Source organism: Diadema antillarum, unplaced genomic scaffold, assembly GCF_040938485.1.
Source record: "Diadema antillarum isolate AM-2024a unplaced genomic scaffold, OU_Dant_1.0 seq00001708_RagTag, whole genome shotgun sequence".
Taxonomy (NCBI): domain Eukaryota; kingdom Metazoa; phylum Echinodermata; class Echinoidea; order Diadematoida; family Diadematidae; genus Diadema; species Diadema antillarum.
In genome coordinates this window covers 137,917-152,120 of record NW_027272398.1, presented here as the reverse complement: position 1 = coordinate 152,120, position 14,204 = coordinate 137,917, and the positions used below count along the sequence as shown (strand labels likewise).

The window sequence follows — 14,204 nt, the reverse complement described above, 5'->3', positions numbered from 1 at the left end:
TCATTGCGCACGCGTGTAAAACAACACCGGGGGTGCGCGCGGCGCGCGCGGACGGAGGGGCCGCCCCCCGGCCGCGTGTTTTTTTTTAGACGGCACAGATTGGGGAAACTAAAAATCTATCGGGGCCCCTATCCCTAAACCTAATCCTAATCCTAACCCTAACCATCAAACCCTAACCCTAACCCTAACCCTAACCCCAACCCTAACCCTAACCCTAACCATAACCAAAAACCCTAACCCAACGTTTTTCCCATAGGTTTAACACGCGCCATGCCCCAATCTGTGCCGTCTTTAAAAAAAAGGCCCCCCGTCCCCGGCGGCGGGCTGGAAGATCAGGCCAGGATAAAGGAGGCCTTTTCATCGCGGGAGCATTGAACGAGCTAAATCGAGATGGAATTCATGATCCAACAGGTTTTACTCGTGTGTCCTCATGTCTCTCTACAGGACGCGGAAAGGGACCTTCTGATTACAAATGATCCTCAAAAAACAATCAACCGGATCTTCGATGGTCATGTAAGTATAGGTCTAGAGAGATTTAATATAAATTTAGTATTCTCCGCAGCGCACTGACACTGTCATGTCAGCTGTTGTACTCTATCGTAGGGCGGACTGTCTATTACAGTTACATGTCGCCATGCCAGCGCAGCGTTCCTAGCGACTTCAGCTGCTTGTTGAGCTGAGGGTGCCGTCGTGCGCCTTTGTGAATTCTTGAAGAAGTACTTCTCTTCAGCTCTGTTTACCTCTGACTGGCTGTCATGCATTCACCCGTGCTATATTGATGGACTTGCTACCTTTGTTGTTCGGACGTCGAGGAATTTTCCGGATCACCGACTTTGTGTGTCGCATTGTTGGCGTTGGTTGGTGAAGACATAAAATCAGTGATCCGAAAAATTAATTCCTCGACGTTCGGCAGTAACATCATTCATTCACCCACCGGCCACATGCTTGCCAACGTAACACAGCCAGTCAGTGCCGAAAGAAGTGATTCGGGCGAGTCCCAAATTGACAAGACTGTATTCTCCGTGAATTCACAATTAAGTAAGTCAAGTCTCAAGATTTTACTAGAAACTCAGTCGAACAGATTTGATTGAATTACACGTACACGTTACTTGTACTGTAACTGCGACAGCCGCCACACGCGTGTGGCGGCTGCGCCGTGCTCCCATAAAAGATCTTCATGTTGAACAAACGGGTGCCTTTGCGGCGCTATATTTCCTTAATTTTTCAACAGAAACTACTAGGAATACTTACATGGGTCGATGAAACCTAAATGACTATCATCGGCGACTGTTTGATGCATTTCATTGCTTGTGATGCACAAAATGATGTCTTATTAGCAGCTCACCGATGTTCACAGAATTCACAATCACTTGCACAAGCGCACAGAATACTTGAACTAACATAAGCGAAACTGCGGGGAAGCCGCCAGGACCGCGCCTGGCGGCGCGGTCACCGGGGCTACTTGTATACTTGGGTGACCCGCACCTCGTCATAGTTAATGTTTGCCCATAATTGAATCTTTGAAATCCAACTCACATACAGGAAAAATGCTGAAAATTCCAATGGAATCACAAGTTCAGTGATCGATATTGAAAATTTGCAGCTATCGTTGTCAAAGGCGAACGATGCGAAAAAGTTGCGCGCTAAGGAAGGGGCCCGCAACTCGTCACCCGCTCTCCCATAGACTTAGCACGTAAAAGACGTGTGCGGGTGACCGTGATGTTCCCATAGACATACACGTAAAAGATGCGTGCGGGTGACATATAACACGTATTCCTATAGCCCTATTAAAATTTCAGATTTTCGCGAAAAACTGTTCGGTTTTCACCACAATTTGCTTGGTTGTGGTAGTCCTGCCAAGTTTCAAGCGTACAGAACACAGTCCCGGGCATACATTTTTGTTCAGTGCGCTCAAAACAATTTTAAGCGGGGTGACGGTATTCAGGCCCCTGACGAGGTGCGGGCACCTGGCTATACTGGTGACACATGTTGTTATTGTAGGATCTGTAGGATCATAAGTACCAGCAATAGTATGTTAGTTAGCAAACTTACTACCATTCCTAGTACTAGGATCAGGATGAATCAAACTCTACATTGTTGTAGGGGCCTATTTGTCTCTTATTTTATTTAGAACTTCGGAAGTCATATAGACTCTACAGCTAGTGATGACATAGCCATCCACAGGCACAGTAAATAAACAATGATTTCCACCTGAACATGAGCAGACATTACTTTAACTCACACACACGTTGTTATAGTATCACTATCAGACATGTTTATTAAACAATATCCAGAGAGCATTTGTTATAATGAAATGCAATGAGGATATCGCAATTACACAGACTATAAGGCAAAATGTCTTGCAAATTGCAATAATTAAGGCACACTACTATGCAGCTCTCGAGCTCAAATTGTGTGGTACTGTCAAACATCAACTTTGCATGAGGCTCACATACACATTTACTGTACCAATGTGGGGTTGCATGAGGCTTACATACAATGTACCAATGTCAAAAGCCAAAGGGCCTAGGGACAATAATTCATGCTTAATTTCCTCTTGAATACAACAAGATAATGTGCTTGACCAAATTGATCTCATAGTCACTACTTAAGTCATATGTTGATTGCAAGAAGAAGTGACTTTCTGTGAATGGATGCTTGGAGAGAGAAAAGTAGTCTAATGTCAAACTTTGTAGATATGTTTCTCTCCTTGGTATTATATGCAGTTTCTAGAGGGGGCACCATCACACATTGAAGACAGAGGACCTCATCAAACCCTATCTTCTCCAAGTAATACCCCTGCGTGCCCCGAGGCAGAAACGACTTTGAATGCAGTGCAGTCTAGCTCAACCCCAGGTAAATGATAAAAAGTTTGTAATCTAACCAACACATAAACTTGTTATCTTCAGGTCCTCTCCCACTCCTTTTAGCAAGACTTTTTTTCCCCCTGCAAATAGGACAATGTTAAAAAGGACAGCTTGAGAATAGAGATGCATGTTCTTGTTGTCGTTATGTATGTGAGAGTTTTATGTGTTGGTTCTTATGGGCCTTATGGCATTGTGCTGCTGTTTATCATTTAAACTCAAATACCTGTACATATCCAGACATGGATTTTTAACTTATAGTAGTAGAAGCCATTGTCTTTCATCTAGAAATTTAGCATCTACAAGTGTATGGTGTGCATACAGTGTGTAGTCTTTATGTTCAAAGCATGACCAATGACCCTTAGGGAACTTTGAAGGCAAGTATTGCTGTCATTTCACTCTTTAATATTCATTTGCTGATTTGAAACAAGGTGTCTTGTTGAGATGTGAATCCCCCTTTTTATCAAAAGAGGTGGCCTACCTAGATGAAGATATAGGGTCCCACATTTGTCTTTCCATGCTGGTAATGTTTAATGTTTGACAAGTGTTCTTTCTGTTCATTTATAGCTTATCAGCCAAGCCTTTTTTCCCATCAATTCCCAGGTATACTTCATCAGATATTTTCTTTCTTGTTTTTTTTTTTTTTTTTACTGTATTTTTGTTATGATTTTGAAAAAATTGTAGACACTAGAGGACACTTTTAATTTTATTACTTTCACAATCAAGGGGAATTAGCTCATGAAATCTTCTACAATAATTTTCACATTTCAACCCATATTAATGAGAATGGTCTATGCGACATGGACATCACTTGTGTTGATCTGTTTTCTGCTTTCCAAGGGACTTCCCAATCAGCTGGAGAAATTCAAAGTCTTGCCTTTGATGACATCACAGTGAGAGAGGAAGGAAACTCAATGCTACCGAGCAAGTTTACCCAACGGCCTGAGGACCGTTTGAAACCAGCCCACGGGAAAGCCTCACCAATATCAATTTCTAGCTCTGATGACAATGACCATGAAGAGGATGCTCTGCCAGAAATAAACTTCTCTTCCTCAGCTACACTCCATGACAATAATGGATTGTCATTATCATCACCAGGATCCAGAGAGTATGGTCAGTCGATGCCTTTAAAGGCTCTATCACAAAAGGCTACTTCAGAGTCTATCAGTTCAAGATCCTGGCACACTGAAGGTCACACAACAATTCCAAGTACTTATAGTTACCATGACAACAGCGATAGCAAAGAAAGCCATAGTGATAGAGATAGCATCACACTGGATTCGAGTGGTAGCAAGATGGTGAAGCAGAAACAACCCAAGACCATCTGTCTTGATTCAGACTCATCTTCGTCATCGGATGAGGAGGAACACTTGCAACTCGGTTTGCTCCAGAGGTTACACCAGAGGAACAAGACATTAAGCGCAGGGGAAACAGGAACATCCCAAGATGATTCATTGAGGACGGGGTCACCAATGAGAGCAAAGAAAGCCATGCCAATGTTACCAGAAGAGAGACGGGTGAAGTCAGTGAAAGATGTCATCTTTGGGAAAGCGGCATCCAGTCACGATGTGAGTGATAGTGAGGAATCCATCACGGACGTTGCCGATGACTCATCAGAGAGGTCATGTTCCACCACCTGCACAGACAGGGTATCATCTGTTTCCACAGTAACCAAGAGCTATGACTCCCAGGCCCCCTCTTCTCAGGACAGCTGCGCCTTATCATCTGCCATTCAGCGTCGACCAAGGAGGACCCCAGAGGAGGTGGCTGCAGCCAAGATGCAAGCTTTGGTGAGTGACAGGTATTCTAACTTCTCAGAGAAAAGTTGAGGTTAAAGATGCGATTTAGTCTCCCACGGTCAATGTTGTATATATTCATCACATGATGAAATAAAGATGATCATTCTTTCATGATTCAATAGATTCTTGGTATGGAGCTGCTTCAAAGATTCATGCATGAAGTCTATACTGATGCCAAACTTCACACTTCAATGTATACTATTTTCATATCACAGGAGCGCAAGATGGCAAAGGACCGTCAAAGACAGGAAAGGACGCAACTTCTGGAGGAGAAGAAACAGCAGAAACTGAGAGAAGCTGAGCAGCGAAAGGTGAATGTGGATAGATGTTAATGTACCAATACCCTGGTAATCAAATTTGTGTACATCTACAGATGTAGAATACACAAAAAACAACCATAATTTACCTGTGAAAGCCCCTGACAGTATGTATAATTGGATAAATCAGAACATATCTCTGTAACAATTTGGCACTTGTGCTCCGCACGTTCTGCTCCATAAGCGCCAGTACTTATGTGTGCGCATTCTAGCTATACGCATACGTTTTTACGAATAATATCGAGATTCCGTGTCAAACGGTTAACAATGTACATGTATCAATCCAAGTACATGCTTGCGTGCATATCATTATTGTTCAAGACGTATTTTGAAAAAAAGTATCAATCTCGCGATCGTTCGATTGGAAAAGTCGGGTGATCAACTAGTCTATTTCAAGTCGTATTTGTTTTTGAATACTCTTTAAAATTTACATTTAAACCCTGATAATTAAAAATCAGAGTGACAAAAAATTGTAAAATTTTGCAGAGAGCATGTCTCAGGTATATTCTACAAATTCAGCAAACATTACTAGTATACTCAGGGTATTTGTACACTTTAGAGTATAGATGACGTAACGCATAGCCCATATTCTAACAGGGTCTTTACTCTTCTAAAAACAAATTAATTTCCACATTGCAGCCCTGCTTTGTAATGTCTGGAGACACCTCCCAAAATACACTTTCTCTTTTCTATCTAATCACAGATGATGAGGGATGCTAAGAAAGCTGAAAGACCAGAAGAGTGTTTAAAGGTAAAGTTTCATCCTTTTAAGGCATTATGATGTAACCACAGCACAAGAATACTTGTCCTGGTGCCTATGAAGGCGAGTTAAAGTGGGTTAGAATTTTATAGTACTGGCCAATCTAGGCAAGCAAATTAAGCTTTATCAGTCTGCAAAATGCATTTGATCTTTACTGTTATCCCAGACTAGGTCCATGATATGAAAACAAACAATCAATGTTACTGTTGTGGTTGCTACATTACTTACTGTAAACTTTTTTATTGCATATTCATTTGATTGTGTGATATTCGGTAATTCTTTGGGAAAAATTCTTGAGTTTATTAGTTTGTTACAGTGTGAATGATATTTTCATACCCGAAACAGTTTAGCATCTATTATTTACCTTGGCGACTATTCTTATGCTAATGTTTGGTATTTAGACAAGCACCATATGTATTTGATGTTCATTTATTCTGGAATGATAACTGTTTATTGGAACCAATAGCTCCTGTATTTTGGTATCGAGTTGATGTAAAGCTGTCAGTTTCTCTGATATTGAACATTAAAAATATTTGAAAGGTAAGACATGATCCTGCAGTGGATGAAAAGTTATAGTTTTTGATTTGTTCGAGTGGCTGTTGTATCATTGAAACCAACTCTTTAGCACTTGACAGCAGTGCTGGACACCCAAGTCATAGAGGACTCTGGCGGGGCACAGATCCTTAGCAGACTACAGGCCTTAGGGTGCAAGTATGTCATCGAGGCTCAAGCTATCCCATCATGCATCAGTTGGCGGAGGTCCGTCATGGAGGCTAACCTGGGAGAAGACATTGAGGTAATTTTGTATGCATCAATTGCGGAATTTTCTTTATATCTTCTTTATATCGTAGGCACATGTGAAGTCATGATCAGTAGTAGTCTTCTGATCCAACGATCTCGTCAACAAAATTTCCAAAATTCAGAGCTTTTGAACGGATTGTATGATTTTCCTCAAACTTTCACTCATGTGCTCTAGTGATATTGCTGCATTTACTCAATCCACATGTATGTTTGAGTTTCATTCCCCTTTAAGTGTGAAAAAAAAAACCACATGGTGGAAGTACATGTACGGATTGAATGTTTCAAACTGTCTTTCTTTGCTCCTTCTCCTGTGTCATATTTGTCAGTGTGATGTTAATTCCTGTGGGCAGTTGGAGCATTTCTAGTTTGGATGATCTAATGAGATGTCTGTCCGTCTCTTTTTGTTGATGTGAACTAGCTTGGGACTCTGATGAAGACGACTGAGGAGCGTGAGGCACTGGTGATTGTTCCTGTGGAAGACTTCGTGGAGATGGTCCATGCATTCAAGGCTGTAAGTCTGGATTTGACAACTACCAGTGGAAATCAGGCCAGTGGGTATTGTAGTGATGTGGGAGGATGTAATGCATCATAACTTCCGCCAAGGAAGGAGGAGATTAAGTGATCATCAGCGCTGGTTTGTCTGTTTGCAAAATAATTCAAAAAATTGTGAATGGATTTGAATAAAACTTGCAGGAAAAGTCGATAATGACACAAGGAATAGATAATTGAATGTTGGTAGTGATCCAGGAATTTTTGTTGACTTTTTATTATGAAGGATCTTTCATCTTTTGGCATATACGGTCAATGAACTAGGGAGTTCTAGCTGCATGTACTGGAGATTTACATACATGCACAAAAGCTCATGCTATGCTTAGGGGCAAGGTCCAGCGCAGCTGGAAGTTCTTGACTTAAACAAAATGCTTCTATATTGGGAAATTTCATGCATGTGTGGGTGGAAATGAGTTGCTGGCTCGGCGGAGGTCTGCACTCTCTTGAGTGTTTTTCTAGTTTGATAAATGGTTCAAAAGATTTGCTTGAAAGTTGAAGTTTTCAAACAGTGCAATAAGCTCTTGTACGTAGGATTGGTTTAACCCTCTGCGTGCCACACAAGTTTGTGCACATTGGACCCATTGGCACAGAAAGGGTTAAAGGAGCATTCTGCCTTGAGAACATAAAATATCCTTTAAAAATCTTCCCTCATTTCCTTGGTACGTTTTGGCGCAATCTTTAAAGAGTTTGATGCCGATTGTCATACAGGAACAGAGAGGAGAGGGCAGTCCAGGAGACATGCCGCTGAGCAGTCATGTGACCCAGCTCCAGGTCCAGCTAGGAGGCGTCATGCCAACCCTGGTTGTACAGGGCATGGAGAAGTACTTCAGGTATGCCTTATCAACTGTGTATGTTGAATACAGCCAATCATCCATGACATAGGAGTGCACTGACTTCTTTGCATGGATTCTTGTTCTCGAAATTGTCTTCTAGCATAATGTACACATTGTAACATTGATTTTTATGGACATTCATATCAAGTGTAAAACATTCCTGTATCATGTCTGAATTCTGCTAATCGTCCACTTGATATAATGATCCTATAGGTATGAAGAGCTGCATAATAACTGTAATACAGGAAAGTCTGTTATACAGTAATAAATTGCTTACAATGAGGAACCACTTTTAACAAGGTGAATTCAGCTATCCTGATTTTCTGTTACTGTATTTAGCTGGTCTCTTTTCATAATTACCTCCGCCAAGGAAGGAGGTGTAGTGGTCATCGGCGTTGGTTTGTCTGTTTGCAAAATAATTCAAGAAGTTGTGTATGGATTAAAATGAAACGCATAAAAAGTTGACACAAGGAACACCTCATTCAGTTTTGGTTGTGATCCCCGAATTTTTATGGATTTTTGACGGATTTTTCATCTTTTGGCATATAAGGTCAATGGACTTAGGGTTCAAACTGCGCGTACTGGAGGTTTACATAAGCGCACTAAAGAGCGCTCTCTGCTTCGGGCAGGGCGCCATGCATTGACGTAAACTAAAGGCTTCTATTTTGGGAAATTGCATGCGGAAATGAGTTCCTGGCTTGGCGGAGGCCTTTGCTCTCCGAGTGCTTTTCTAGTTTAGTATTTTAATAATGATGTACTGGGTATAACAAGGTAAAATTGATACCGGTAGTCCTGCCAACCTTATCATAACAGAGTTTCCCTGTATATGGAGAGTTGTGTTGGGATTCCATAATGAATACAACTTAAGCAATTTCTGGAGGAAATCGTAATTTTGTCAGCAAACTTATATTGTGGCTTAATATTGCCTCTTTCATGGTAGATCCAAAAAGAACGCCAGCCAGAGGCAGTACCGGAATGCCGTCCTTGGAGTCTCAGAAGACGAGAGACAGAGAGGGAAAAAGAGGAAAAGGAAACCAGAAGACGTCGACATTCTCGTCTCTAGAGTGGAAGTGGAGGAGGTGAATGTACTTTTGGTTTCTATCTCTTTCCTTCTATAGATAAATGTTTGTTGCCTCATTTTACTGCAGCATCTTGCTGTAAGAACCAACACTTTTACTGCTTTGACCAGATTAGATACTGTAAGATATGATGATGATATGCCAGTATGCATTTTCGGAGCGTGGTGCACTTTTTCCCATCAAGATGGACTGTTTAGACCAACTACTAAGTGTGAATCATTTCCTGACGTGTATCCAAGCATTTTATCCCTCCTGCTGTGTTGTCAATGCTTCCAGCTTTCCTTGTCTTGCAAGGAGACTCAAAGATGTGAACTTTTTCTACAGACCCAAAGTGACAGGTTTCCCCATTGAGGTTTTCCTTTCTTCTTCTTCTTCTTCTTTTTGATATGAATTCATGGAAATATAGAAAATAACTTGACATAAAAACTTTGTTTTAGGTTATCATGCTCATGATATTTATGCTTGAAATATTTATGTCTTGAAAGACACCCAAGAAATGACAGAATACGTGTATCTGATCCAGTGGAGCAAACAAGGGTACACCTGCACCATCTGTTAGCTGTCTATGGTTGCATCAAAATTGCAAAACTAGCTTTGAATGTGCTCAGAGTCATTGATGAGTGTATTGTATATGAATGTAGTATAGACTTTTATGAAAATTTGTAGTTATGCTTTGTGTAACTTGACTCTTGAGAAAGTCAATACATCATATTGAAAATTCATAATAGTTGCAGACGTTATAGGGACAACCACTGATATCCGAAGCTGATTATGTACCTCCTGTTGTGATAGCCATGGCTGTTTATATATGCCATGTGCAATATAGGTCCTTAACTGTTTGGGGTTTTTTTTTGCCTTTTTGTAACAGGCCCTGGTTGATTTGCAGATCCGACTGTCCTGTAATGTCCGCCTGGTGGAGACTGCTGACCAGTTGGCTGACCTTATTGCCATGTTTACCAAGGCCGTCGCGGAGACTCCGTTCAAGTAAGCTATCAAATGCTCCAAGAGGCATTGGTTCAGGCAGACCCGTTAATACAAGGTCATCAGACCCACTAACTTGTGCTTATTCTGCCAAAGTCATTCTTCAGCTGAGATGATGCTGTTATTACGTGAATTACCACATCAAATGAACTGATCCATAGGCCATTGCTTTTCAGTGTATTTTCTGCCCCAATGATGATGATGATGATAATAATAGTAATAAGAAAATGACATAACAATGTTAAAGTGGATATTTTTGCACGACTAATTTTTCGTGCTTGGCCAGGTAAGAAGAGCTTCGTGTGTTTTTAATTCTGCGGAATCAGGACATCAGCTACTGGAACGTATGGCACGCAAAAATATTCGCGTGCTTTTATTTTCGCGCTAGCTTCTGGTTGCGCGAAATGCGCAAAAATTTCAACACCGCGAAAATTTCCACTTTTACAGTAATAGCAACAGCAACAACATCAACAATTAATATTTTATCTGCGCTTTAAACCAAAGTATCAAACACTTACATCTCATTCTTACAATTCTAATCATACAGATATGTTTTAAGGTTTAAAGTTTGTATTTTCTTTTGTTTTTGTTCTTTAAAAGATGCCATTCCCTTCATGAGCTGGTTCCTCACTCTCAGACACTCATGCATTCCTAACACTCAGTTGTATCTCCTTTTCTCTGACCCCACCCCTCCCTGGACTGATCTTCCCACTCCCAAGGCGGAAGAGGGATGCGGCCAAATTTTCCTTCCACGTGCACACCAACTGGGCGGGCGGAGTCAGGGTGACCAAGGATGGCCAGGGGCTCCTCAAGGTGTGGAAGCAGCAGTTCATGCAGTTCAGGAACGTCAGCCCGGAGATCGCATCGGCAGTCGTATCCCAGTATCCCTCCCCTCAGCTCCTCATGCAGGTTAGTTCAGTTTCTTTTGGTTTCGGTTTACGGTGGGTTTCCAGCAAAGATAGTAGAGATAACAAGATACGAAGGCGCGTGATAAAAATGGACACAAAATGGCTGCCCTATATGACGATACAAAAGAGAGCTAAGTACAAACTCAATACACCTAGAAACATCATTCATTTCCAAAGGTAGTACTATTTTTATTACCTTGAAAAGATTTTAAAATTATAGTCGTAGCTTCTTATCAATTAAGGGGATTATTTTGAAGAACGAGATTTTAAAGTAATAAGGATTATTTCATGGAGGTAAAAATTTGGCAACAACATGATCTAAAAATAGAGTTCAGGCTACACTCCCCCGAAGACGCTTGATAAACAACAACAACTTCAAAGACAGCGCGTCTCGGGCAAAGATGTACATCACCTGTGACGTGCTATCTTTGTATTAATGTACTGTGGTCTCAGGTGATGTGCGTAATACGCTTGAGGACCGTGCGCTGTCCATATGTTTTGTACAGGATTAGAGCGCACTTTCGTGTCTTATTAATGAAGCGTCTTTGGTTCCCAGTGTTGTGTGATCCGCTATACGCACACCACAATTGGCCGTTAGTAGCTGATTGTGGGAGTTTGTTTCGTTTCAAAGGCGAGTCATTCCGTAGTGGTTGTTTATTGTGCTCGACTGTAGCAGGAATAAAGCAGCAATGTATGTGGAAGGTTTTTATCGGTGGAAAATTTAACTCTGAAATCTTTTCGAGTGTGAAATTGCCAAAGTATTGATTTCTTACAGCTTGCAACACATTTCAATGAAAAAAAAAAGAGAGAAAAGATGTCTTTTGGGCATAAGTTGCACTAGAATTTTTCTGTGTCTACAACATATGGAGCAGAGTCCTGACAGTGGAGATTATGTTTTAGTTCTTCACCTCACACTTTCCTTTTTTGCCAAGAGTGTTGTATTTTCCTTCTTGTGGTGACTCATTCTTCCATCTTTAACAGTTGCTTTCATTTTGCTGCTTTCACTTTTCCTTCCTCATTTTTTTTTCAGAAACAAATATTTCTTGCTTGTATGTTTTGACAGTGAAATAATGTGGACTGATAGTCTACACACTGAATTGCATGATGTATAATGCAATGCCAGTGCCTTGCAATCTCTACCTATGCTCTCCTTGCATGAGAAGATTGTTTTCTGTGCGTGTATTTCAGACAAACATTGATTATTAAGCAGTTGCACCTCTGCCTGCAAGTGCATAACCCATATATACATACTCACAAATTAGAAAAAAAAGGGGGGTTTGGACAAAAACACACTAGCCCCCCCCCCCCCCCCCCCCCCCCCCCCCAGTTAAGATAGGGTTAAAGAGCTTGTTGGAAAATTTTTATATAGTTATTTGTGTCCTCCTTTTGCTGCTCTTTCTTTTCCTCTAGGCGTACAAAAGGTGTCCAAATGAAGATGCAGCCAAAAAGCTCCTGCAAGACATTGTGGTAAATGGAAATAATTTCTTTATCATTTCTTATTAAAAAAAAATTAATGCGAAAGCAAAAACTTGTTTGACCATGACATTTGAAAGAACAACAACACCCTAAATTTATATGTTGAACAATGACATTCAAAGGCATAAGTACTTTATGTACAGTCAATGGTTATTATGATTTTTTTTTCTGACCATGTGAATGTCTGTCATTTTCTCATACATTCAAATTTGAACTTTTTTCCCCAACTGCAACAATTTAAATGAAGTGATATATAAAAAGTATTTCCATACTTGTAAGCATTCTCCTGTTTTCCGGTGATACCATGATAATTAATGTGATGAATGTGGAGGATTTGCCTAATTGTGGTGGAAAGTATGGGCTTTGGGTTATGCTCATGAAAGTTGGATGGTAATAAGAAGGGAAAATATGATTGTGCTGTGATACTTGCACAGTAATGACCATAAAAAAGCTACCACATGATAAAGGTAATGCAGTGTACACAATCATACTTTGCTTGTGAATTATATATAACATTAGTATTATCAAGTGAGTACTTAAAACATGAAGTGCAGAGGTCCTACTCTGGTTTCATGTGTGAGTCATCTTTACCTATTAGAGCAGACACAGCAATTTTGAATCACTCTCAGAATAGATGTTTGGCTTTCCTCACAAAAACAAAATTCACTACAGTGCTGTCCCATTGTAACAAACACTGTTATGACGAAATTTCAGGTACAACAAAGTAAAATTCAGTGCCCAAAATTATCAGTTACAATGTAGATATCTGTACACACTTTATTTGTTTGAATATAAGAAAATTTTTATCTAACGAAAGAAAAATGTCGGTGGTGAGTACTTCGTTATAGCAGGAGTTGCCTGTATTCTAAAATCAAAACCTTGCACTGATTTTCAATTTCTCTTTGTTCCCATAGTTTTGAAATTAAGGAGATTTTGCGGCATGTTATTGTTGTTCCCTCTAGGTGCGTAGAGGTGAAGGCGTTCTGGCCACATCACGAAGAGTCGGACCAGAACTCTCCAAGAGGGTGTACAACTTCTTCACCTCAAGGGATGGTGAGATGGGGCTGTGACACAACTGCAAGATTTCCTCCCTCCCCCCCCTTTTTTTGATGAATTCTACTCCTGCCCTTCACCAGCAAAATGACCAGACCTCAGCAGCCAATGACAGCCAGCACAAATCCAGACATCAACTCATGTAGCCCATGTTTGCAGCAGTTTTTCAATGCAATGAAATTTACAAACCAATTCAGGCAGCAGTATGTTTGACACATGACATGTTGCAAGTTGTATGGACATTCTGCGATGTTTTTGAGGTGGACTGTCAGGAACTAATAAATGACAGAATATTTTGCCAGTGAGAAAAGTTGGTACAGACTTTGTGATGTTGATACTCCTATGTCAAAGCATGATTGAAGAGTGAGAATGTGTTGCAGAGTTGTCATTTGACTCATTGTGAGAATCATCTGAGTGTAAACGCATGCCATCAGACTCGTGGCGAGCAAATGACTGTCATGTGTTGCTCATTTCCTTGACAACTTCCTACGTCTCTCCCTAAAATCGCAGGAATCGGCAGAGCAGAAATCGCTGGGGATATATTTTTTTATATGATGACTTGCGCTACAGAATATTGCATGTCAAGCACGCAGGCATGATCTTAAAACCAAAGCTTAATGACTGTACGTTGTATGTCTCTCATTTCCTTGACAACTTCCTACATCTCTCTCGAGAATCGCAGGAAACGGCAGAGCAGAAATCGCCGGGGGATTTTTTTTTTTAGACAATGAATTGCGCAACAGAATATTGCATGTCAAGCGCGCAGAAGTGATCTTAAAACCAA

General features: G+C 40.7%; 1 protein-coding gene across 1 annotated transcript; it reads left to right on the top strand.

Annotated features, from left to right (window-relative positions):
- The first annotated feature begins 375 nt into the window (after positions 1 to 375).
- Positions 376 to 13,443, top strand: LOC139711825 (uncharacterized). The gene is made up of 13 exons (XM_071623675.1): positions 376 to 513; positions 2,727 to 2,856; positions 3,705 to 4,654; positions 4,879 to 4,974; positions 5,684 to 5,731; positions 6,366 to 6,536; positions 6,960 to 7,052; positions 7,799 to 7,920; positions 8,864 to 9,002; positions 9,871 to 9,986; positions 10,703 to 10,892; positions 12,302 to 12,358; positions 13,330 to 13,443. The coding sequence occupies exons 1-13, from the start codon at positions 391 to 393 to the stop codon at positions 13,435 to 13,437; spliced, it is 2,343 nt and encodes a 780-aa protein (XP_071479776.1). The 5' UTR covers positions 376 to 390; the 3' UTR covers positions 13,438 to 13,443.
- The last annotated feature ends 761 nt before the right edge of the window (positions 13,444 to 14,204 follow it).

Excerpts from the sequence above, each read along its gene's own strand:
- LOC139711825 (XM_071623675.1), top strand. The coding sequence starts at position 391 with ATGGAATTCATGATCCAACAGGTTTTACTCGTGTGTCCTCATGTCTCT. Across the intron at positions 514-2,726 it reads ACCGGATCTTCGATGGTCAT|TTTCTAGAGGGGGCACCATC; the intron begins GTAAGTATAGGT and ends TATTATATGCAG. Across the intron at positions 12,359-13,329 it reads AGCTCCTGCAAGACATTGTG|GTGCGTAGAGGTGAAGGCGT; the intron begins GTAAATGGAAAT and ends TGTTCCCTCTAG.